General features: G+C 31.5%; 1 protein-coding gene across 1 annotated transcript in view; it reads right to left on the reverse strand.

Moving 5' to 3' along the window:
* The window catches only part of LOC118185383 (inactive dipeptidyl peptidase 10-like), a 497,660-nt gene that overhangs the window by 359,617 nt on the left and 110,703 nt on the right, over nucleotides 1-27,340 (reverse strand). The window contains exon 2 of the mRNA XM_085806802.1: nucleotides 3,552-3,666. Coding sequence (XP_085662928.1) covers nucleotides 3,552-3,666 — 115 coding nt within the window. The remainder of the gene's footprint in view (nucleotides 1-3,551; nucleotides 3,667-27,340) is intronic.

Raw genomic sequence — 27,340 nt, forward strand, 5'->3', positions numbered from 1 at the left:
TCGAACCTCGAATTCGGGGAAGGGGATAGCCTGCATGGGCGTTTTCGTGGATTTATTTAACTATATGTAACAAAGATCTTATGTTACAAACAAACACATGTAACAAAGTAGTTAACTATATGCAACAAAATTCGTGGATTTAACTATATGTAACAAAGAAGGGAAACTAGTTTGTAACTATACGTACAAACTAGTTTCCCTTAGAAGGCCCTTCACGAAGGCATCCCTATAGAGACAGCTCTCGAGTGTTTTGCCATAATCAAATAAACAAAACGAAACGAACTAGTCTGATGGAATGAATACTGCAGGAACATTTTCGTTATGTCAAAACCATTTATTAAAATATTTTTTACTGTACTTCCTGGTTTGGTTTTGGCATTTTTATCCAGCGAAAGCTCTGAAATTTTCTTTTAATATAGTATATTGCTTCAACTCAGAGATTACAGAAGTTATGAATCAAATTGAGACTACAGCTTAAGACACTAACTCCGCAGAGATTATTCAGGTTGAATCACAAAGAATGACATCTATTTCAATTTAGTAAAAATCTAAGAAATATTCCAATCACGTTGCAAACTCTGGTATTGGTTTATAAATGCAGATTGGTAATGTTTTAAAACGATGCTGACTAGCTAATACATTAGCTAATTAAATCAGTTAATTAAATCAGCTAATTAAATCAGTTAATAAGCGTTTAATGTTAATACATAATAATGACATATAATATTAATAATATATCTATCAGTGTAATTAAGTAAAGAGTTAGAAATTAATTTGTTGTTAGTTTAAAGTGCCTCTATTGAGAAATTTTCACTTCCATATGCATTTTAGTGCAATGTATAAAAAATATAAATTTCATGAAAATGACTTTCCAGTTTCATTCTAGGTAAGAAACATATCCTCCGAAATACAGTCGTTTATATTTGTCACAAAATTATTGAACAGTATATAGATAGATAGACAAAACAGTGTGAAATTTAGAACCAAAACCACAAACATATGAAAGAAATGAAATTTAAATCCAGTAAAACTCTACATTTCCCAATTAAAATTGCAAAAGAAACTCATTAACTCAATGTTTATAAGCCAGAAGAAATCCCGAAAGCAACAGAAATGCGCAAAATTATAAAAGGGAAAAAAACATACACTTAAAATTTGATTCAACGTTATCAAGAGGAGGTAAATCAGATTCAATTGTATCTCTGTTTCTAGAAAAAGCACTGGTTTCTATTCACCTAAAATTAAATGATGAACTATTTTAAGTCATTTAATTATAGTAGTTTATTGCAAAATTCTAAATGCCTCCTCTACCCAGTCACCATTCTTTTAGATGAAATAAAAATACGCAAAAACAGATTTTAAATGAAATAGATTGAATGCCTAGAAGAGCATAAGTAAAATATATACACTTTATATATAGTTTACTAACATTAAAATTCAGAGTAATACGTAATAATTTATAAAATGCATTAGTAATTAACTGAGAGCAAAAATTTTGAACTTACTATTGGAAGAACAAAAGAACAAAGGACAGTAATTCAAAAGAAAAAAGTGACACTAATGGTTGCCTATTTGGCGCTATTGGCGATACAAATTGGCGTTGAAATACAAAGGACTGAAAACTATAAAATATAATTTTTGAAGTGGAAGAAGTGCATAATGTATGAGAAAAATGTCAAGAAAAATTCAAGAATTAGTTTTCTAAGATTTTTTCATATTATGTCTACTAAAGTAACAGAACTGAAAATCAAAATTAAATTGTGCAATTCTATACCTAGGCATTTGAATGTTTATCTGTTTTAAATGGTGATGGAAAATCGAGAGTATTTTATTTCAGTTATTCAGTTTATGTGAGAATTAAAGAGCAATTAAATTTTCATATAAAGAAGTATAATATTATTTTTTATTTCTTTTAATAAACTCAAATTCTTCTAAATAAATTAATGTCATTTATTTTTCGGTCTTGCTCTGTAAAAAGATCCGATTTTCATTAAAAAAGATAATGATTTTTAAAAATATATCAAATAAAATATAGAGCAAGCTCAAGAACTCGTTAAAATTTTATGTTGCGAAAACACCATACGCAGTATGGATACTAACTATACAGAAATCCAGTTATCAGTATTGCACTTTATTATTTCTTAAAGAAAATCCTTTGAAGCAACATTTAGATTTTTCTTATTTATTTAAGTATCATTAATCTTTCAACCAGCTATTAAAAAAAGTTATTTTATTTTCCATTAGTTTTCAAAAGTTACATATAATTCGCCATCAATTTACTGTACTTATCTATACATACTCATTTTCTTCCAGGCTTGCCATTGGCCGAGTAGTCAAATTGCTGAACACTGGTAGTTCATCGGGGTAAAGATCCTAGCGAAGACGTCGGTTGCATGCGTGCTTTCGTGGTTTTCTTCGTGTGTAACGTGTATACGAGCCAGTTCCCTTAGAAAGTCCTCTACGAAGACAAAGCTTCCTTTAGGCAGATAGCCCTCCAATGCTTTGCCGTAATTAAATAAACCAAGACTATTTTATTTCAGTAAACAAATAATGTCTTAGTCAAATAGATACACCTTATTTTATTATTATTTTTTTATTATCATCTCTTTTTTATTCCCATCATATTTATTTATTCTTATTTTTTAAACTTAGGACATTAGAAATAAAGAGGGAATTACGTGTTTAGTTTTCAAATCTTAAGAATATAAATAATTATTCTATGAAGTATGAATAAAAATGATTAGATAAAAAAAAAATATAACATCGATTACTTTTATCTTCAAAAACTATGTATTTTTATTTGCTTGAAGCAAGCAAAAATACTTTAATTCTTTAATTCTGTAAGCTTTGTCGGAATAAATTACAATAAAAGAGTAAATAAATTATTTCATTTGCATTAAAATAAACACATATTAGGCTTACAGAATACATATTAGGCTTACAGAAAGTGTTATAGAGTTATCCGGATGGGCTGTGACTGAACTTAGGATAACCGGTACTCATAGGAACATGAAAACCAGTTATGACATTTAACCGATATTCTTGATTCTTAAACAAGAAGAAAATGACTGTAATCAGTGAGCCTTCATTCTGTTATTAAACAGGCCTACCAGCAGCCGAGCGATAAACTCGCTGAATACTGGTAGTTCCGACGTGAGTTCGATTGTAGGCGAACGGGCTGGTTACATGCGTGTTTTTATGATTTTCCCTATATATAATGTGGATATGAGCCAATTTCCTTTAAAAAATCCCCCAGGAAGGCATCCTCATTCTCATACGTTTAGGTGGGAAGACAGAAGTTTCAAAAATCAAAATCAGCTACATTCTTAACATTAAGTTTCATTAAGAAAACACACATTAACACAAACAACAAAATTATTGATATCGATTTCTTCCTTTAAACGAATAAATTATTCCCATTTAGATATTCTGTTTAGTGTCATTAATTCATTTTCATTGTTATTTCTATTCCCTTTTTCATTTAATTAGATGCTTATGGCAAATTAGATTTTCAAATTTTGATCATTTATCTGATAATAAAACTGACTTACCTGGCGTAAGCAGTACAATGGCAGTGATGATAAGCGAACAAACGGTGGCTATTACAAGGAGGGCGATGCCAATTCCTTTCCAGTTTCTCTGATCAGGATCATCGGAAACTAGTTCCTAGAAGAAGAAGAAAATTTCATCATTAGAAATTTAACATTTTGATATACCACCATTTGTTTTAGTCTGCATGAAATCTAAAAGCTTAGATTATGTTTTAACAAAATAAAGTTCTATCCTACAGGAAAGATTTTTATCAAAATTAATGTATTCCCAAGTAGATCAGTTCATATTACAAAAAATTGAGCGAAGTATTGCAGATGTTCTAAAATTTGCGTTAGTTTGAAGAATTATAAAAATATTATTAAAAGTTAAATTTCCAAAAAAAAATTACCGGTAAATTACAATATAAACGCTTGAAGTGAAAAAAAAACTTTTAATATAATCCAAGGAAAAAGTATAAATTAAAAAATACTTGAACGGCTCCGAACTTACCCAGAAACTTAAACGTATGCGAGCAGTTCTTGACTTACACCAAGACAAAAAAGGATATAATTCTAAAAAATATTTAATTTTTAAAATTTTTGAAATATGACTATATTTTGAATCTTATATGTTATTAGTTGCCCTAAATATGCTAATATATACAAATAAATGCCAATATATACAATAAATACAAATATATAAGTAGTTTAAACAAACTAATTGAATATAAATATATAGTGTTGCGATATGCCCAGCTGCAATAAGAAAGCTTCCCCGCAGAGTGGGGTAAGGGTTCCCAGATAGTGGAAAGGAAAGGCAGGTTTGTCAGATTTGGCTAGAAATTGACCATTTTGAGACAAAATTGGCGAAATGCCGTAGACGGAGCAAGAAAATTCTAGAACGCATTCTTCGCGGTTTTTCAGAGTATATTATCGAAGGTACGTTAAAGCTATATATACCCTGCCTGTACGCGAACTAGAAGTATCTTGAGTAGTGTAGTAGTGTATCTTGAGTTCCGAGATTAGTTTGAGAGAGAATGAAGGCTGTGTTGCTGATTGTTTCAGCGTGTTTGTCGTAGTTTTTCGACGATTGTAAACATGTCTTTGGAACTGCCCTATGTAACACTGGAGAATAAATTGCATTTTGATTCTTCAACAAGTGTTACCATTAAATATTTTAAATACACAAACGCATACAATGCAAAAATATATTGACATTTTTGTAAAATGACATTCAAAATTATTCCATATTTTATCCAAAATAAAAAATATATATATATAAAATTTTGTCTTCTTGCCTGTTTGTCGAATTGCTTCTCTTCGCGTAGAAATTCTAATGTCAGCTGTAAAAATTCTTCTTTAAAGTGTCTATTCTTGCTATGTCTTATTTGGTTATTTGCATATGGCAAAGCAAACGAGAGCTATTTTACAATTTTTAATGAAGATGTGTAGAGTTTTCATGTATTTTGGTCTTGCCGCGAAGTGAGAACTGAATCGATTGAATTAGAAATATATCTATAATGAAATTCTCAGAAATAATTTTAAATGAAGTGCAGCAAAAATGAGTATAACCTAATAGACCGTACAAGGAAGTCATGTGGTGTTTACATCAGACTTTTTCCTTTCTGTGAAACGAAGCGAAAACAATCTGTTTAATATTTTTCTTTTATTATACGTATACAAGTATTTTGAATTACTTGTATGTGTGACTTATCTTACAAATCCGTAAATACATTACAAATCCGTAATGTATTTTGAATTATTTTGTCCTACTGAAAATTAGTGGCTGAGAATTTTAAATCTTTTTTAATCTCCCACGCTTCCCTATATACTTTGTCCTGTCTTTTTTTATATTATGCACATTTTTACCCCGATTTTAACTTGTTCTTAATTTTTAGTATTAAATTCTAAGTTTATCATGCCATTTTCCCCCTTTTCATTATACAACCGTTACGATAGGAAAAAAAATTATATAACAAAATTAATATTCCTTTTTTTCTCTACTTTTTTTACTATGTTACGTATATTATTGTAATTTATTAGGACTAATTTAAAGACTGATTCATATTTAAGTAATCTTTAGATGACTACACCATCTAAAGCTTCGACACGCTAACTTCAAACCTTTTCGAATTAAGGCAGTGAAAAAGTCAAAAAACCTGAAGAGAATTTAAGATAGCTGAAGTTAAGATAGTTGAACAGTGCTACTTTTGGGATGATCGTGATTCATTCGGGCTGCCTATATAGGGGTTTTACAGTGTAGAGATTATTACGATTTTCGGAGACAGAAATGTGAAAACTGAACTGTGCCATTCTGTGAATTGGAACGACAGATTTGCTTGACAGATGGATGTGTTAAACACTTTCATTACAAAAGTACACGTATAGGGTTATGCGATTAATTCCTCACAACCTACCCAACGGCGACTGGGACACGCACAGAACTCATTCGACCAAATCCAAGTGATGATGAATTATCTACTAAGCATTTTACTTGCGACATGAAAGTAAAGACTACTGGAACTTTCAAAATGAGAAACTTAAGAATTAACGATGTTTTCTTCGGGATTCAAACTATAAATCCTTCACTTGTGAGTCAGATATCCGAGTCATACATAGCATGACAATAATTACGGAAGAGTGCAATAGTTGCTTAAAGAAATGTATATCTTAAACTGTTAACAAAAGAATTTTTGCTCAAAATTTCAAGGTCATACATATATGTATATGTATATAATTATTTAATAATACTAAATAAAGGTCCAAATTAAAAAAAAAAATATTCAAACGGGTTTTAAGCAAATTTCAACTAATTCAATTTATTTAATACTCAGTTCAAAATGCAAAATGCTTTATTTGTTTCACACTGTTTTCTTTATCTCAATTTTCATATAAAATGTTTTTTAAGATTTCCAGGATGGTATAATCATTGCATTTAAAGAACGCTTTTCAACTTATCTTTAGTAAAAGTATACATATATCTGCATATACATGTATAATTTTCACAATATAGATAAATATTCATAGATATTCAGATGCGTAATATAAATGCAATTATAAAACTCAGATCAAAAGTTCTTCAAGGAACACTTCATTAAATAATCAAATCAAAACATTGGCTATAGTTATGTTATTGTTATTTGCATATGGCAAAGCAAACGAGAGCTATTTTTCTTAAGGAGGACTGTTTTATGGGAAGTTGTCTCGTATTCACATTACACATGGTAAAAGCTGCAAAAACCTGCCATGCAGTCAGGGTTCAAACTTCTAATATTCAGAGACATAGCCACTCGAAAGCTGGAGGCGCTTAAGATATATTTCGGTTGCTTACGCAGAAGGTACTTAATTACATTCAGTTATACAAGTTCATTGACTTTTATAACTATACATACATTAAATACATAGTCTAGTGGAAACGATCTGCACATTACTTAACTTGAAAGCCCTTTAACTAAATTTATTAGGTTTCATATCTACGTACTTTACGTATGTTAAATACATATTCTGACGGAAACAATCTGCCCGTCACTTGAAAATGTTTTAACTAAGTTCATTGCGTTTTATTACCACACACTAGACGATCTGCACATAACTTAACTTGAAAGCCCTTTAACTAAATTTATTAGGTTTCATGTCTACGTACTTTACGTATGTTAAGTACATATTCTGACGGAAACAATCTGCCCGTCACTTGAAAATGTTTTAACTAAGTTCATTGCGTTTTATTACCACACACTAGACGATCTGCATATTACTTAACTTGAAAGTCATTTAACTAAATTCATTGGGTTTCTTGACTACGCGCTTTACGTATGCTAAATGCATATTCTAATGGAAACGATCTGCATGTCACTTGAAATTGCTTTAACTGAGTTCATTGTGTTTTATTACTACGTTCTTTATGTGTGCTAAATACATACACTAATCGAGACGATCTGCACATTACTTAACTCGAAAGCCCTTTAGCTAAGTTTATTGGGTTTTATGACTATATGTTTTACGTATGTTAAATGAATATTCTAATGGAGGTGATCTACACATTACTTAAGTTGAAAACACATTACAAACCTTTAATCCACCCCTACGTGTCTTCGCTCGCGTAAATGTCAGGCCAGAGCAATCAGGTTTAAGAGATAAACTATAATTTATATTTATTAGCTCAACAGTCCCTCAAGGACTAATTAGTTTATTTCTGTTCAACCAAATACTATGAAGCTATACTGATAGACAATAAAACACACACAAAAATATTACGTAGGAAAAACATTGAGTTTTGTTGCACATTTTCGGTTATGAAAGTCTCAAAAATTAAATATACTTTATAAAAATAACCATTGTCTCTGGAAAGTTGTCACTTTTTTTCAGCAAAATAATATGAAATTGTAACAACTTTGTTGTGAAATACTAACGATTTCCAACTACACTTGACTAGAGCGAAAAACAGTATACCGTATTAAGCGTTTAAAAAAAGAACACGCTAAACACAAAATATGTATTTTAAAAACGGTCGATAAAAATTCCTGCAACGTATTTCCCAACTCCCTTTTGAAGCTCCAAGTTTCCAAGGGAACTATCTTTAGCGGAAGCGTGAGTAAATTTCCAAAAACGGTAAGTAATTTCATTCATTTCTCTGCTAAAACATGTGAATGGTTTAACTTATAGTAAGGATAACAGAAGTAAAAGCACTCAGCGAAGTTGTTCGGAATTTATTGTAGTTAAAATGCGTTGAATGTTTCGTCTCTTGCTGGTTAAAGATAGTTACAAGTTTTAAACTATTTTATGACTGTAACTGTGAGCGCTAAATAAAGATACACATTCGTGATAAGTTTCCAAAATTTTAGCAGTGACTATTATATGAAACTTCGTAAACTGTCATGACCAGCTGATGTCCAAAAATTTTACTCTTTTGTTCTTAGTCTTCAATGTGGCATTTTATTTAGTAGCAGAATAAATGAAGTGTCGATGCAAATGATAGATGCAGTGACTGGATATGACAGATCCAGAGTTTAGGAATAAAACACGCAATTTTAATTTCGTTAAATCAGAAGCTACCACTGATACTAATAATAAAGAAACTCTGTAAAGTTTAAAATTTTAAATTACGTCCAAAGGGGTGTTTTTTTAACATTTTGTGTGTTACCTTTATTTAATAAGCATCATGTTCTTCGCACTTAAACCATAAAATTCAGTTCAAGAGCAATATCGCAAAAGAATTTTAAATTGAGCCTATCTTTAGAATTTCCGATACACGGTCTCACGCGCTAAAGATAAAAAGGTTTTTTCTGTACAACGTTGCCTTTGCTCGCTTTGAAATCCTTGAGTTTATTAATCAAAAATTCGTTAAAGTTTTAAAAAATATGAAATCGTTAACAAAACAATTTCCAAATGGGCTTCCAGATGCCCATATTCGCAGTAGGATTAGGTCATTGAAAATTGGATGGCTCTAGGTACCTTTTATACCGTTTTATAATGTTTTGCCACAATGCGAGAAACGTACATACATTTATGCAGATTTTTCACTATTAAATTTCTTCGAATGTAATACAGGGCGATAATATTTGGTGGCAACACTTTGGAAAGCGAAACGGGCATTCAGAGTGATTCGACGTAAAATCGCATAGTCCCTCAGGGACAAAGCCTCTTTGGACTAAAAATGAAATAAGTGAAAAGCATCAAATCTGAAAGCTTTCAGAGGCTTTCAACTACGCTCAAAAAGAACACATTTTTAGAATTTTGTGTGTTCATTTTATTTATTAAATATCATGTTCTTCGTACTTAACCCATAAAACTAAATTCAAGAGCAATATCGCAAATATTAAAAAAGGACCTTATCTTTAAACTTTCCGATACACAGTCTTGGAGCGTTGGAGATGAAAGTGTTTTCTGTTCTGTACAGTGTTGCTTGCCATGGTTCACTTTGAGATCGTTGAGTTTGTTAATCAGGAATTCGATGTAAAATATGAAAGAAGTAATAAAACAAATTACAAATTACAAATTTGGCCTTTCAGATGCCCATATGTGAATGGAGAAATACGTTATTTAAAATTTGATGTCTCTATGTACAGTTGTTTTTTCACAATGTGAGAAACATGCATACATTTATACAGATTCTTCATTATTTAATTTCTTTAAATATAATGCAGAACTCTTATATTTGGTGGGAACAATTTGAAAAATGAAACGTCATTTTATAGTGGACGACTTAAAATGCCAATTAATTGCCCTTCTGGTCAAACTGCCCCTTTGCTGTAATAATAAAATTTGAAATTCAAAGTTCTGGTTTCCAGGTCCACATTCAAAGTTTAATGAGGTATCGCCTTTTTTCAAATGTCTTTTTTTCATGCATACATTACATGCAGATTATTCCTTATTTAATTTCTTTAAATATAATACAGGGCGAAAATATCTGGTGGTAACAATCGGAAAAGTGATTTGCCGCTTGTAATAGTAATAACTCATAAAAGTCACTTTTTTAATTTAGTACATTCGAGGAGTGAATTTTGTAAGATATTTTTCGATCAGAAAACGATTATGAGATTTTTATAACCGCTAGTACTATATTCTTTTATAGGAACTGTGCAAGATTACTATTTCCTATATTTTACTTGTACTTTGGGGACCGTGTTTGTTTCCAAATTGATAACCTTCATTACAATCTTGTTAAAAGTGCTATATTTTGTGGCACACAACATATTGGCTCTTCATTAGCGTATGAGTAAAACTGAGCCAGTAAATACATCTTTACTTTATCCTCGACATTAAAATCTGTTATGACAAAATGTTCTGTTTTAGTGTTAAGCAATCAATTATTATTAATGACTACAAAAAATAAATCGTCAGACATATTTGGAATAAAGACTTTTCATAAAGCTTACAAAAATACGGTTTTTAGTTCCTTGTACGAAGGAAGTATTGCAATCGCGAAACATTTCGGGTATCGTATATATTCTGACTGCTCCCGAATCTACATGAACCAAGTTTTTCCGTGACATCTGTACATACGGACAGAATAAAGGACTCCTTTTTCCTATACGTATCGTAAAATGGATTTAAAATACATTCAGAAGCATTTTTTTCGTAACGTCTGTACATAGCTATGTATGTATCTCGCCTACCTCAGAAATGATTAGCCGTAGAATATTGAAATCTTGTATAAAGGACTGCTATAACAAGTAGTTGTGCACCTTCACTTTTGTTACAATCGGCTGCAGCAAACATATATATACCTTATGATATATATATATATATACCTTCTAATATTTATATATACCTACACTATATTAGACGGTTCGGTGAGGTAATAGTTGTAAAATTATCAACAATTTAAAAGTTGTATAAGTGCCACTAAGCCTAACGATGCTGTCATTCGTTTACATTTGAAATTCTTAGTAGAATAATGAATTAAGTTAGTTTGCTATCCAGCATAAGTGTCCTTTTTGCCCAGTCTGACCGAAAGTCAACTTTCATTTTTGTGCACGCAATATTTTTGTTTTCTGCTCCTAGTCGAATTGCTTGTGTGGGCGTAGGAACTCTGATTTTAATTGTAAAATATTTTTTAATTGTTTTTAAATGCATTTGGTGCTTTATATGTTTCTGTATTTTACAATTTCTAATGAAGCTGTTTTGAGTTTTTATGTTTTCTTTGCCGCAAACTGAGACTAGTTGAATGAGAAATACATCTGTAATTAAATTTTAGGAAATAAGTTTAAGTGAAATGCAGCAAAATATGCATAATTTAATAGGCCAAGCAAGAACGTTATACGGGGGGGACATCCAAATCAGATATTTCTTTTAATAATTACTTTTTATTATTAAAAGAAACTATTTTGCTTTTATATAAACCTTTTCTGAAAACTTTTATCTAAAAGCATAGTATGTCTTTACTGAAAAAAAAAAAAAAAAAAAAAAAAACAATAAATGAGAATGTGTTTGACATGACTTTAGTTGAGTTCAACTGCACTATAAAAATTTCTGCATTTACAGAATTAGAGTTACAACGAAATCATCTAAAAAAATTGAATGGGGAAAAAACATTATGTTATCTCAAAGAGCCATAATCTTTATATATATATATATATATATATATATATACTTCTCCATTAAATCTTGCATTTGGCAAGCTTTTACCGCAACGAACGTACGAAATAATCCTAAGAATAGAAAACTGTAGAAATCTTAAGTGCTATCATTTTTCCATTAAGGTTGACCTATATTAGGTACGGTATAATCTGATTGTAATCCCAAAACTCGTCTATTTTTTATCTTTGAAAAATGTAGCATTTTTTTAAAGTCATCGATAAAATAGGAAAGCTATTAAACTACACATTGTACTTAAAAAGAGAAAGGAGAAAGAAAAGCAATTTTCAAAAACAACAGTATAAGAAGCTTATTAAAAAAAGTTCGAAATATTGGTTCCAGAACTGATTTTAGCTTTTTTCTTTCATAGTGTATGTATCTGTGCAATTCGATCGATAAAGATTTAGTACATATTTAACAGAGATCGTCATTGCTTTATTTTAGTTGTAACTTAAACAGTTGAAACTTAAACTATGAATTAACAAAGTTTAGATACTATAATCTGCCACTTTAGATGTTTGCAATAGCCCCTCCCGAAACGGCAGGATACATGCTTTTCAAGCACTGTGGTGTGGTGTGGTGTATTTAATTATGGCAAAGCACACTAGGGCTATCTGCCTAAGGGGAGGGATGCCTTTGTGGAGGACTTTCTAAGAGAAACTGGCTCGTATGCACGTTACACATGGGGAAAACTACGAACACACCCATGCAGCCAGCCCGTTCGCGGGATCTTTTCAAGCATTGTCGACGATGCTAAGAAACATATTTTTCTATTTTTAATGCTCAGTAAACGCTTTTTAGACTATTTTTCCACTCAATTACGATGCGTGAATCATTTAAAAACAATATTTATTTAAAAAATATTTAAAAATAATATCTGGGCTATCTAATTAGGGTCACAATTAATCGAAATATTCAAAAAGTTCGGATAAATGTACTTTTTGTTTTGCAGCCGCAAACGGCGTTACCCGGAACGGACTATTAGACCCGAAACGGGATTTTAAGTCTCCTCTATTAAACATCTGTATGACTCTTCAAATTGTTGCCACTAAATGCTTCGCCTTGTAATATTTTTAAAGAAATTATGTAATGAAATAATGTGTAGTATGTATGTATAATGTGTATGTATAATAGTATAAAGTGTATGTATAATAGTATAAAGTATAGTATGTATGTATGTTCCTCTTACAGTGAAAAAACGACGGTACCTAGAGCCATCAAATTTTGAGCAACATAGTCCTCCACTCGAACATGTGCACCTGTAAGTCCAAATTTTGACCAACATAGTCCTCCACTCGAACATGTGCACCTGTAAGTCCAAATTTTGAATTTCGAATACAATATTTCCTGTTTTGTAAAACATTAATGAATTTTTAGTTAACAAAACTCAACTATTTGAAAGACAGCAGTGACTACACTGTACGGAATAAAACATTTTTATCTCAAGCGCGTGAAATGGTCTATAGGAAATTCTTCAGATAGACTGTTTTTCAATATTTCGTGATTTTAATGTTGAATTGAATATGTTGCGTAGCGCGATTTTTAATAAATAAAGTTAGCACAGAAAGACATACTACTAAAAAAAAAATGCAGATTTTCTTCAGATATGGAAATTCAATGTAGTAACATGAATAAATTATAAAAAAGGGTAATTTATATGATATCAGTCGCATAAACCTATTATATTTTTATGGGGAACTATAATTGACTCAAAAAAATCTGAAAGCTTTCAGATTTGATATTACGCCCAAAGCGTCGTTTTTTTCCTTTACACATACATACACGTTTCGCGAACATCTGGCTTAACGCCACATTGGACTAAAAATACTTAAAAACAGCATATCTTTAGAATTTTCGACAGAGAATCTCGCGCTTTGGAGATAAAAATATTTTATTATGTACAGTGTGTTGCCACTGCTCGCTTTGCAATCATTGAATGCCTTAATCAAAATTTCGTTAAAGTTTAAAAAAACATGAAATAGATAATAAAACAAACTGGAAATTCAAGATTCGAGCTTCCATGTGACGATATTCGGGCGGAGGACTGCGTTATTCAAAGTTTGTTGGCTCTAGATATCATTGTTTTTTTACAGTGGGAGAAAAATACATATTTTCATGCAGACTCTTCATCATTTAATTTCTTTAAATGTAACACAGGGCGATAATATCTGTTGGAAACAATTTGAAAAGTGATACAGCCATTTATAGTGATTAGACACAAAATGCCGTTTCTAGATTAATAGCCTTTCTGGGCTAACGTCCCATCGAAGTTTGCAATCATTAAAATCTGTTTCTAAGAATTCTCGGTAAATCTACATTGTAGAATTTTCATGGAAACATAAAAATCACAATTGTTTTGTTTAATTTGCTCAAAAATGTTTGCTTCACATGAAGAGGGACATGTACAGACTGCACAAAAAATGTGACAGTTCTAGATCTCCCTTTCTACTGAGTCGATTGACAAAATTTAACTTGCATTTTTCATATCTCGAAAGCGCGACTTAGGATATATATTAGATTTATATATGCCATTATTGTCACATAGGAAATCTGACACAAAATCGGGCTTAAAGTGAAATACCAATTTTTTTCCATACTTCGATTCTACAACTCAAATTATGCTCAAATGTTAAACTTTGTAAAATTTGATGAGAAACTTAGGAAGAAATTAAAAAAATTATCTTGGCGCACCTTTTCAGTTTTCGCCAAGAATAATGCAACTGGAAAAATTCTTAATATATAGTAACCTATATTTCTTTCTCTTTTCTCACTGGGCATGGGCCCACCAGCGGCAGAACGGTAAACTCGCTGAACAGTGGTAGTTCCGACCTGGGCTCGATTCCAGGCGAACGGGAAGGCTGCATGGGCCTTTCCGTGGTTTTCAAAATGTGCAACATGCCAGTTTCCCTTAGAAAGCCCTCCACGAAGGCATCCCTCCCCCTAGGCAGATAACCCTAGTGTGTTTTGCTGTAATCTGAATAAACCCCAAACCTCGTTGCGGAAAAATGTTGCATCGTTCGTTCTTTCAAATGAATAAAAAAAAGTCCGTAAAGCACGTTTGACTTTATTACAATTTCTAACTTATATGTCAAATTTCAAAATGCGCCAATATATAAATTCACGTATATCTTTGGAAATTTTGAATAAAAATCCCTAATTTTTTGCAAGGTATGCTTAGAAATACATATACTTTACGGTGATGGTAAAAATTGTATTTTTTATAATTCAAAAATATTTTCGAAAAATTTATAAAAATGCAAATTTAAAAAATAAATCAGATGATATGAGATTTATTTGGACTGAAATTAAATTTTGAATTGTGAAGGAAGGAAAGTTTAACAAATCAAGAGGTATTAATAAATGTATACCAAACCGAATTAACATTGACGAGCTAAAATTTTGAGAGTTAATTTTTTAAAAGCTATTAGCGCGATTTTTATGAAACATGGTATTTTGGCATAATTTGAGTCATAGAATCGAAATATAGAAACAATCATGGGTATGTTATTTCATAAAAAGTCCGATTTTGCGTTAAAATACTTGTATTATAACAATACAATATATAAATCTAATATGTGTCCTAGGTGGTCGCTTTGGAGACTTGAAAAGAGCAAGTTAAATTTCGTCAATTATTCCAGATTGACCCCAGAACGGGAGATATAGAACTGTCTGATTTTCCTTTGTGCAAGATGTACCTCGAAAGCATTAAGAGTTTCAATTAAAATCTACGCCAAGCTCAAGGTTTCTGTTTTGCTTAATTTTGAGTAGTACAGGAATCTCAGAATTTCCTGTAAGATTTGTTTTATCTGCTATACCACCATGCATGTATAACTATCTTTCATTTCAATGCTATTATGTTTATTAGCCACTGTTTGAATGTTTCAATGTTCATATGCAAACAAAATGTAATACATTATCTACGTTTTGAATAAGGAATTAGAGATAAAACATAATTGTCTTAAGTTATATAAAGCAGATGCTTTCAAATATGGAATATAACATAACTAAAAAGTGAACTTTAGATCGACCTTGCTGTTGAAATAATCCTTATTAATTTCACGAGAATCTAGCATAGGTTTTACCTTGGTCAAAGGGCAAAAAGTCAACGTCAACCTAGTCGTTTCAAGAACACTCTATAATTTTAAACCACTTGAGGTAAAATCTTAAAAGGGGGAAATTTTTTATTTTGCAAAGAAAAAAATGGGATAAAAATTTTTAAACACTTTTCGACGCTATTAATCTTACCATTTTCAGTGATCAGATTACAATTACTTTGTTGCTGTTAGTTGTGCATATTTGAATGACGAGACTGTGGATAAATCAGAGAAATTATGGGTGAGTCAGAATTTAATCCTATCACTGGCTTTTGACTTTAACCCTTTAATACAAGTAATGACATTATGACTTCTGTGCATGTTTAATCAAGCGCACCTTCAGGGACGCAGTTCAAAGGCTTCTTATCTTTTCCGTCCTGTCGCCAACGTCTAAAGAGGACTTCCAGATCAATGGATTTGAAGTGCTTCTATTCGATTAAGACAATTCCAGAAAAATGTCAATGCCTTATCTAAGATTTCAAATGTAACCTAAAGACATGGTCATATCTGCTAATTTCCACATTTCTGGGGGGTAAATTTCAGCAATACTACATGGCCAACGGAAAATTGTCTAATGGCTGGGTACTTGAAGAACTGAAGTTTTCTTTATTTAGTTTAATGAATGTCATAAGTATATAGATTTATTCAAAATTCCTTCAGTCATTTTGAAAATAAATAACAAATAAATTATATAGGTAATACAAGATTTTGTTATTTTGAATTAGAGGGATTTTTTAAATACATATTTTGCAAATGTTCAGCAGAGTGCCTGTCTTTGCTAATACAAAATATATATATGTTAATAATTTAGTAAAAGTACATTATACCATCCTACGAAAATTCTATAATTGTATTTAAAAAACCTAATGAAATTTCAAAACATGAAGCAAAAGTTAAGACGATACCATACCGTGTTTGAAATTTTTCTTAAAATTTATTTAAAGTGAACTTATCAGTCATATTAAAAATTTTATAACACATTTTAGATTATTCACATTCTGAGATTTAGTACGTAGAGGAACACATGGCAATACAAAACTGCATTCTGTTTGGAATTTATATTTCTTTGTTACTCATCTTAAAAGATATTTTCTCGCTCTTTTGTGCATGCCTTCGTGGTGTAATGCTAGCACACTCGTCGCGTATTCGAGCGGTCCAGGGTCGAGTTCCGGTGAGGGCATTGCTCCTTTTACACGTCTCCTGCTTCTAAAAAACCTAATGTTTTACAGTGGCGCCCGAACTAAAAAAGGGTTTCGGATGATGATTCTCCACCACTAGGATTTGGCTATTGGGTCCCCTAATCTCCAGTCGCCCTTTAAAAGGCGGAGTATATAAGGTATTCCCCCATCTTCTTAGCATGCCTTCGTGGTGTAGTGGTGAGCACACTCGACGCGTATTCGAGAGGTCCGTGGTTCGAGGGTGTTGCTCATTTTTCATTCCTCCTGCTTCGAAATAACCTAACATCTCTCCAAAGTAATGGGTATATAAATATTTTATATTTGTGATATTCTGTGAAACGCTTTCGAAGGCCTTACCTTAACAAATATGTATGGACTCTGAAACATAAAGACATTTGGACTTAAAACTTAATGGAACACCAAAATATTATCAGATCGCCATAAGACTGCCCTTCGGAAATCGTCCGGATGTTAAATATAGACTCACTCGTTAAAGAGTACATGGCCCCATTACTCTGGTGCCCAACTGCGATGTTTACGGCCCATTTCAACACCCTCTGACATGAGATGGGGACAAAGGAACGCAAACCACAGGTTGTCCGGCGTACAGTCCACTTTTACGCAGTCGACATGACATAGTGTGGAGGGATATGGGCTTTCCTGCAGCAGCAGAGAGATCGATGCCAGTTGTCGTGCTGTTAGTGATCTACGACGTCTTGGACATAGCAGCAGGAAACGATCGTGTGCGCTGTGGTAATCCTCCGGAGTTCAGACCTACTTCTTCTACAGGGGTTTTAATCCCTTTGGTAACGATTCCAGAGTGTATTGATGAGACTACGAGGCACAGTCATCTCTCTCGCAACAGCAGATTGTCTTGCACCAACTTGCAACATCCCGACAGTCCATCCCGACATTTTATCGTGCAAATGGTGTCTTCGGCTCATGATTCCCACTTTGGGTATCTCAGGCTACTACATGCCGGGTGTTTGAGTCGCTACTTGCGAACAGACTCAAACACCCGGCATACCCTTTTTTAGGCGCTGGGTGTGATTGTGATTGCGGGATTGCGTCTTATGCTAATTTTGGTTGCTTATTTGCATTCTTCGCTGCCACCTCTACCTCATATGTAAATTGTATGTTTTAATTCTCATGCTTACATTCGTACCTTTTCTTTTAGCGTATGTTTCTTATTTTTTAGCACGAGTATATTTTTATTCACATAATTATATTGAAAACGTGGATATACAGTCAAATTATCATTGTACTTTTCTGAGCATTTTCCTGTTTTTGCAAGTTATATTAAGGCTTTTCGGACTTTTTTGAATTCAAATTATCTGTTTTGGAGAATCACATAGATAGCGAAAAACTCCATTACAAGAGGATAAAAAAATAAATGTTTTAAAAATTCTTCTTTTTTTTTTTTTTTTTTTTTTTTTAAATTTTCTTTTATGGTCATTTTTCTTTCTAGGAATTACTTTTGAGATACATCTTGAGAACAGTCGCTTTTCCTCTTACTCTTTTCCTTATTATTCATGACCAGCATCAGTTACTGATGAAAAGCAATCGAGCACTAAAACGCTCCAGATATCGATTGATCGTACATCAGTTGAGGTGAACACTTCTACCGAAATTCTGGATCGATGGGTGTTGATTGCAGTGGTTTTCCCACCTAAGTCGGGGTTCTTGAGACGGGAAGAGCCAAGAATGAAGGAATGGAGAGATTTCTTGCTAAGTAATCTGCGGAAGACGTCTTCATAGGTGGTTGAATTCTAGAGTTTATTGGAATTCTTTTAATCCAGGAAGTCCCTCCTTTTTCGAAATCTGATCACAAAAGCTTTAATTCAAGAAATTCAATTACGAAGGAAAACAATTAGTCCCCGATTAAAGAATTTTTATCCGTTTAAATATCTCACTTTAATGTGTATCAACTAAAAAGCTGGTGCCCAAGAAATAACAAAAGCAATTTTTTTAATTGAAATTGGTAACAGTAATGAAAGTACTCTTCCTGCTGGACAAGATATAAAAGACTACATTCCATTAAAGATTTCAATTATAATTAATTTCAATAAGAGTGAAAGTTTTAATCAGCTAATTAATCGCTATGATAAAAAATAATCAGCAATTTTGTAATTCCTTTTCAGTAGCATTCAATCTTAATTTGCTTTAATGAAAAGAATTCTTTCAGTGAGTATGTACTACTATGTAGTATTTTAAATTTCAACACTAAATTCGTTTCCTTATTTTTTTAGCTTTCTTTCGTTTACTTATTTATTTTTTCTTTTGCAGAATAATTCACTTATTATCAACTCTATTCCAAGTTGAATATGTCTAATATAAATTTTCTTATATATATGAATATGTACAAAGTAAAAAGCAGTTCAAATTCAGAATTTAATACTTAAATTTGTAAAAAGAACGTCAGTTCTTTTTGTTAATTAAACTATACGTACTCGAGTCTGCAGGGGTTCGACTAATAAAGACACACATTTCTATGATTATTTTCTATGGTTTATTGAAGTATTAATTTCTAAATTAAGTCATTGTCAGTTCAAAAAGGGGCTGATGCATTTACTTCTGTCATTGTGCTCCCCTCTGACGACGGTATGTCAAGGGAAAGAAATAGTTTTTTTTCTGTTTAGCCGAATCACTTTTCAAATTGCTGCCACCAAATATTATCGTCCTGTATTATATTTAAAGAAACTAAATAATGAAGAATCTACATGAATGTACGTATGTTTCTCGCAATGTAAAAAAACAGCAGTACTTAAAGTCATCAGATTTTGAACAACATAGTACTCCACACGAACTTGGGCAACTGAAAGCCTGAATTTAGAATTCGAAATTTGTTTTAGTGTCTCTTTCATGTTTTGTAAAACTTTAACAAATTTTTGATTAAAATCTCAACAGTTTCAAAGAAAGCCGTGGCAAAACTGTAGGGAATAAAACACCTTTATCTCCAGCGTGACGTGACTGCTTATCGGAAATTCTGAAAATATGCTGTTTTTAAATATTTTTAGCAGAATGTGGTATTCGCCTAAGTGCTCTCGAAACATGTAGGTGTCTGTAAATGAAAACGACGCCCTGTCGGGCGTAATATAAAATATGAAAGCTTTCAGATTTTATTTTTTTATCTAAATTTTTCTTTTACTCTTTTTCATTTGTGGTTTATATTGTTTTTTTCATCTTACATAGTTTATCATTGTGTTCTAGACGTTGATTCTAATGGTTTGCTCCGGATTGAGTATGGGATAAATATGACAGTGTTATTTCCGTTTTATTTTTATTTTGTTATATATATATACATATATATATAATGTTGAATGATCTTAAATTCATTTAGTGCGAAATCAAGTTATGCTACTACTTGCGCAATTGCTGCAAAGTAAGTTAATAATAATTTATTTACTAAATAATATTGATTATATTATCTTCTAAGATTAATTATAGTAGAATTATTTGAAAAGAGTGAATCCATACACGTAGTAAGTTCTATTTCGAAAGATGTTTTTAAGTAACTTGTGCATTGAAATCAAGGTCAAAGGAAAGATGCATTTTACCACTCATTAATTGCAGATGGTGTTTGTTTTTTCTCGAAGCTAACTCTACTTTTATAAGTGCCATTGTTTTAAATAAATTCTATGAAGACTGAAAAATTTTTGTTTAAAGATATAGCAATGCTAATTCGAATAAATTTCTAGATACAAAAATTCGCTTTTTATAACATGACCAAACAAAACGCAAACAAAAGACAATGTGTTGTATGGAGGAAGTCCCCCACGAAGGAAAATTGATGTCAGCACGTTTTAATCTAAAAATGAAGAATTAAATGTTATCAAAACTCTAATACTTCTTTTCAGAGAAAGCAATGCCAGCTTTACGATATTATAGAGAAACTAGCAAATTAATTTCCAATTTACTGGATCATCTCGAGCAGTTTGAGCGTTATAATAACCGACTGGGGTATAATTTATCAGTTACTATCCCAGTTACTATCTCCACACTCATCAGAGATGAAACTGACGGAATTACTACACAAATTTAATCTCAGTTTCATCTAATGGACAGATATAAATGTAATTTAAGCATATAGAACGTTGGCATATATGTACACAGTGACATTACTGTGTCGTAAATTCCATGTTAGCCGTGTCATATGGATGTTATTATCATTACGTAAGATTATTAACTAATTAAGGCTTTTGAATCCTAGTTTAATAGGTAATCTTCGAATAACACTGTTAATCAGTTTCACGTTATTCCAAACTATGCTCAATACGTGATATCAGAAACTGAGAAGTTCAGGCACCTAATGTAAACGATAATGGACATTTTGATTCAAAAATGATTAATTGAAGAAAATAAATATTCCTCATAAATTCATACTATAATATTACAAAATGAATATAATTGAAATGGGTAACAATATATTTTAATTTAACTTAACTAAACATAAAATAAAATACAATTAATTTAGTTAAAAATAATCGATGTAAATTACAATAAAATATATAGACGGAGTTTTTCAATAGTAGTTTTTTAGCTACTATTTGGGGATATTTTCTTTGAATAAAGAGAGGATTGTTAACATTGAAAATTTCTTAATTCCTGAAGTTATTAAAAATCTTCACCCCAAAACTCTGCATCAGTACATTAATTTATCTTTTAGAATTCATTCATTCTGTGCCCTTTTTATCTGTAAATAATCATTAGCGTTTAAAAGAAAACGATTTTCTTCTTTAGAACACAGGTCTAAGCTGAGCATAACTTATTGAACCAACAGCATTGACTGCTACAATTTTTTAAAACATTCAGTACAGAAAACGGGCATTTCTGTAGAGCAGAGATCTCCACAGAACAGCTGAGAGCAGTGCTGCTACCCTTGCTGATATATTTAAGGTGTTTGCTGAAATTAAGAAATTATTTACAGAATAGTACATCATTGGTATTATTAAAATTATTTCGGGAAGGCCTTGGGGAAGATGTGTATTCGAAGTATTTTACTTTGTGGTGATTCTTGTTGGCATTGGGTATTTAAACCTTTTTTGTATTTTAATGTATTTTAATTTGTATTTTAGTATTTGTTACTTAAGTATTTGTTATTTAAGTAGGATTACACTTTTTTTAAATTCGTTATGTTGCCCTATTGACTCAAATTTGTTTTTAATTGTGATACCTTAATTGCATGTGCTCTATTGACCAACTTGACAATGTCTACAAATCTTAACGTTTATTTCCTTAGCATCAGTTTAGGAATTTAAGCTACATTTAATTAGTTTGGATTATTGGACCAGTGCATTATTGTTCTTTTCACCCGCAATGCACCCTTCTTCCATCACTGCACTATCGTCTCGTCCAGCATTTGTTTGCACTGCCCCCAGCACTCGTCTTGAGCACAATGTGTACCAAAGTGTGTTACGTTGAACAAGTTATTTCCATCAACGGGCTATCTGGCCGTATGCTAACTGCCCCAGTAGTGGACCGGCTGCCTCGCTGTCGGTGGAAAGAAAGAAAAAATTTGGATTATTTTGGTATCTACTCTGCTACTTCTGGATTAAGTTCGAAATTTAGCACTTTTCGATGGAGGTAGGCTCTTCGAGTCGGGAACTCTGTTGTCCTACCACTAGCAAGAAAGAACTCCAGACGTTTCAGATTGCGATCTCTAGTAGGAAACTAATTATGAGTTTTAGCCAATATAATATAATATTATATAATATTCTGCAATGCAATTAAATGTAATATAATACAATATAACGTAATACATTACATTACATAATAATGATATGTAATACGAATGCGCTTTGGAGCAGGTACAGCTATGATGTTGATTTCTACAAACGTTACTGAAGTCATACAGAGCGACCAGTGAAAGAATCTTTCACTCACGGGACAAACGACCATACGCTCGCAAGTGATCATGAGCCTATATCTTTGGCGTACCCAAAGTATCACTTCGCGTACAGTGGAGTACCAGTATATGAAAGGAAAATATGCCCTGATCAGCTAAAACACTACAACCACTCCTGTGATAAGTAGATGGCATATGATAAGTGTAAATGTTATTTTACTACTGGAGCGCATACCAAGACATCCTTTTATCTACTACGTGTGCATATGATAGGCAAGGCTGCTGATTTAAGCGACTTTGATAAAGGCCAGTATAGAATGGTCCGAAGCCTAGGAATGGATATGTCAGAAATGGCAGTGTTTGCCGAGTGTTCGTAAACTTCATTCTATGAAAAGTGGAAGAAGGACGGTGAAACTAGTGGCAACAGGAGGATTGTTCCACTTGGTAAAGGCAACTAAGCGGTTGCGGTGATTCATATGACAGCTAAACAAAATGCACATCCATGTACAAATGAACCTGAACATGCAATTCATCAAATTCTGTTAGATATGGAATTCTGGAATAGACGCTCCTCACAAGTTAAGCCAGCATCATCAAACATTTCAGTCTACAGTGGGCCGTGAACATGAGACTGTCCAGTACAACATCGGGAAAGAATTTCCTGATTGGATAAATTATATTTCACTCGCTTTTGTTTAGAAGCTTTTGTTCGCTTTTGTTACTCGCTTTTGTTATTTGACTTGCTTTTGCTTAGACTCGCTTTTGTTTTGCCTTTTTTTTTTTTTTTTTGCTTGTTTGTTTAGAAGGCTATATTCATGTTTAAAAAATTTAATTGAAGATCACATATTTAGCATTATATTCTAAATATCTTAGATTTTACAGATTAGTAAAATTATTTTAAAAATTACATTTTATATATCCCCCCTTTTTTTAAAGATGAGGATTAAATTCAGAATTAAATTAAACCAACTACTTAAATAAATTAAATACTTAAATTAAACCAAATAATACCAAATTTCTCTATCCAAATTACATTATAATGTCTTACATGTTATGTCTTGTATGTCTGGCTATCTTAAACTAAGTTGGACATTATATGACTGTCAAGTGAATAATTACTGAGTCTTAAAGCATTGCAAAGTCAGAAGAGGGTGTAAAGAACATTTTATTAACTCAAATAAAGTTCACATATAACACCGACTCGTGCTTTGAAAGCCAACACATTTGGTTCAACTACAAATGTTATGAATAACTTAAAATTAAATTAACTTTAACCTACAAGCTTCACAGGTTAATAATCGGGCAAGTTGGTTCTGACTCGAAATTCGGCGTAAACAAGCTTAATGTCAAGAATATCGCAACGCCACAGAAGTCTATTCGCTAGAAAATCAAAAATATCAATGTGGCCATCAAGCAAGCACAGCATGCTCCGATTTCAACTTCCAAAGCCTTCACTTAAGTACTAATTTAATACTAATTCCTTTTTATCTCATTTGTATACGCAAGCTAGACGATTTGCAGTTTGGCAAGAAAGCGTTTGTTAAAAGCAAGATTTAAAGCAAAGTCGCTTAAACATAAAATAACTGTTAAGTAAATCAAATAAATCCCCATAACATTAACTTAAAAAAAGGCAGCATTCGACATTGTGAGAAAAATGTTTCGCTTCAATCGAAAAGTCTTCACAAAAATGATTATAACTAACCTTTGCTGTGAAATCAAATCACAATTCACTCGAGAATAGAACTCACACGGGAAACATTTGCAATTTAAAACCAATGAAACAGTACCCATTAACCGATTAGAGTTTAATGGCACATTGCACTATTAAATTCTAAAAGGAATAAAAATATACTAATTAGCGAGCTCGTATGTACTTTGTTCCACGCGGGAGGGGGCAGCGTTTCATTTAAACTGCATTTCTGCTATCTAGAAAAGAAATCTATCCAACGTTTTCATTTAAAAAAGAAACAAAATTCTATATATAATGAGTAGTTTCAAGGAAAGGGTTCTATACAAATTTAAAAAAATTTGTTCTTTATTAGCAAAATGGCATTTTCTGTAATTAGATAGAAATGGTTAAAGATGAATTAACTCCTACTTAGACATTAAGCCAACCCTCGTTATAACAAAATTAAGTATGAGGAAATTTTGGGTCATAATAAAAGAAAATAGCTGTTTGGGTGGAATTTTGTGTGGTGTTGTAGAGCATGGTAAGAGAGCTGGTACACTCTGCGCAAAACAAACAGAGGAACAACAACAATTAAAAAAAAAAAAAAAAACGCCCAAAAAAGGATAGTTCTATATCTCCCGTTCTACTGGACCGATTGACGAAATTTAATTTGCATTTTTCATGTCTCAAAGGTACGTACGACTTAGAATATATATTAGATTTATATATAGCAGTGTTTTAAGATAGGTATTTTGACACAAAAATATCGAACTTTTCCTGAAACGGCATACCGATTTCTTTTCTTTCTACGTTCCGATTCTATGGCTCATATTATTCTAAATGTTAAATTTTGTAAAATTTGATAAGAAATTTAAAGATGTATCTTGGGGCAGTTTTTTCAGTTTATGCCAAGAATAATTCATTTTCTTAATTCTTAATTCGAAATTCTTACGCGCCTATATGTGAATTTATTTTGGGAAATATGATATAATTTTATATATAACGTTACAAGCTATGTAAATTTATATATATAAAATATGATATAATTTTATATATAAATTTACAAGCTATGTAAATTTATATATATAAAATATATAATTTTATATATAAATTTACAAGCTATGTAAATTTATATGTATAAAATATGATATAATTTTATATATAAATTTACAAGCCATGTAAATTTATATATATAAAATATGATATAATTTTATATATAAATTTACAAGCTAGAATTTATTTTAAGAAATTTTGAACAAAAGAATAATTTTTTGAAGGTATGCCTAGAAATACATCTATTTTAAGGTGTTGGTAAAGCGTTCATAGGTTATAATTCAAAACTGCTTTCAAAAATTTAAAAAATTTCTAAAAAATATAAATTTAAAAAATAAATTAGAAAATACCTGCGAATTGTATTTTTATTGAACTTAAATTTTAACTGTGAAAGGAAGGAATTAAGTTTAATATGAAAAGAAAAAAAAGAGAAGCATTAATAAAATATATTCCGAATTCAATTAACATTGAGGAACTAAAATTTTCAGAGCTATTTTTTTTTAAAACCACTTATGCGATTTTTACAAAATTTGGCACTTTGGCATAATTTGAGTCGTGGAATTGCAATATGAAAAAAAAAAAAAAAAAAAAAAATGTTGTCATTTCAAAAAAAAAAAAAAAAATCCCATAATTGTCAGAGTATCTGTATTGTAATGCTATATATAAATATAATGTTTATATCCTAAATCGCACTTTCGAAGCACAAAAAGCACAAGTTAAATCTCGCCAATTGGACCACTAGAACGGGAGATGTAGAACTGTTTAATTCTTTTTTACAATTTATTTATTTTATATGCAAGTTGTACATAAAGATGTAGCTGTAATTATAGACTATACATGAGGTTCTTCATTTCCGGCATAGCGTTCTTAAAGTAAACAATTCTTAAAGTAAAACAGTCATAGCTAAACTGGCAGAACATCAACCCTCTTCTCTAATAATTACACAAATTCTTTTCCAAGATTGGCAACAACGTAATCAAAGTAAGAAAGAGATGCGATGGACTACGCGTTAGAAGAAAGAAGTCAGATATGAGAACAGAGCGAAGATTACGGTGTGGATACTTGTTTAAGCTTAAAAACATTCATATTTTTACCGATTTATCAAAATATATATTGTTGCTTGTATACGGGTTCGTAATAGATTTAATGCCCAAGTCCGATAATAGGTTAATAAAATTTATTCTTATCAAAAGAAATACATCAGAACTCTGGAAATGTTTTCAGATATACTCGTAAAAGTGTTCACAATATAACACAGTATAATCAGTAGTTATACTTCAAACTACTAAAAACGTTAAATACAACGCAATGTAAAGCGCATCTAAAGAGAAATCTAATCCAATATTACACAGAACTCGCACCAATTACAACAGAAGCTAACTAAACAACTAAGACCAGATGCTCTCTCTTCGGAGTCAAATGGGTTTCAATAGGTCGCGAGGTATTCTAGAACTTCTCGAAATTACTGGAAAGCAATATGAGGGTGGAATTACGATTGCAGCTAATATAGTGGTCAATTACATTTATTCAGATTTAATACAAATTACCAAGATACCCATTTACTCAATGTTAAGTACACGTGTCCCTGTATTCTTACTTTTCCGCCATAGCTTTCTATTAAAGTCTTGCGCTGCATTACACAGAAAAATACAACAATTTTAATAATAATTATACTAAAATTATCTATCTAAATACAAAGTTCATAACAACATAAATGGACAAGATGCACAATGTAAGCAAACAGTTAATTACAAATGATGATCAGCATGTAATACCAGATTGCTTAAAAGCAATTTTCTGCCTCCTTAAATCTCTACTCTTTAAATGATAGGGAAATGAAAGGAAAAAATATGAAAGGAAAAACAACTTGATTTATGTCCATCAATAAATCATGA

Source organism: Stegodyphus dumicola, chromosome 12 (assembly GCF_044657685.1).
Source record: "Stegodyphus dumicola isolate Sdum_Otavi_A_Nest chromosome 12, ASM4465768v1".
NCBI lineage: Eukaryota > Metazoa > Arthropoda > Arachnida > Araneae > Eresidae > Stegodyphus > Stegodyphus dumicola.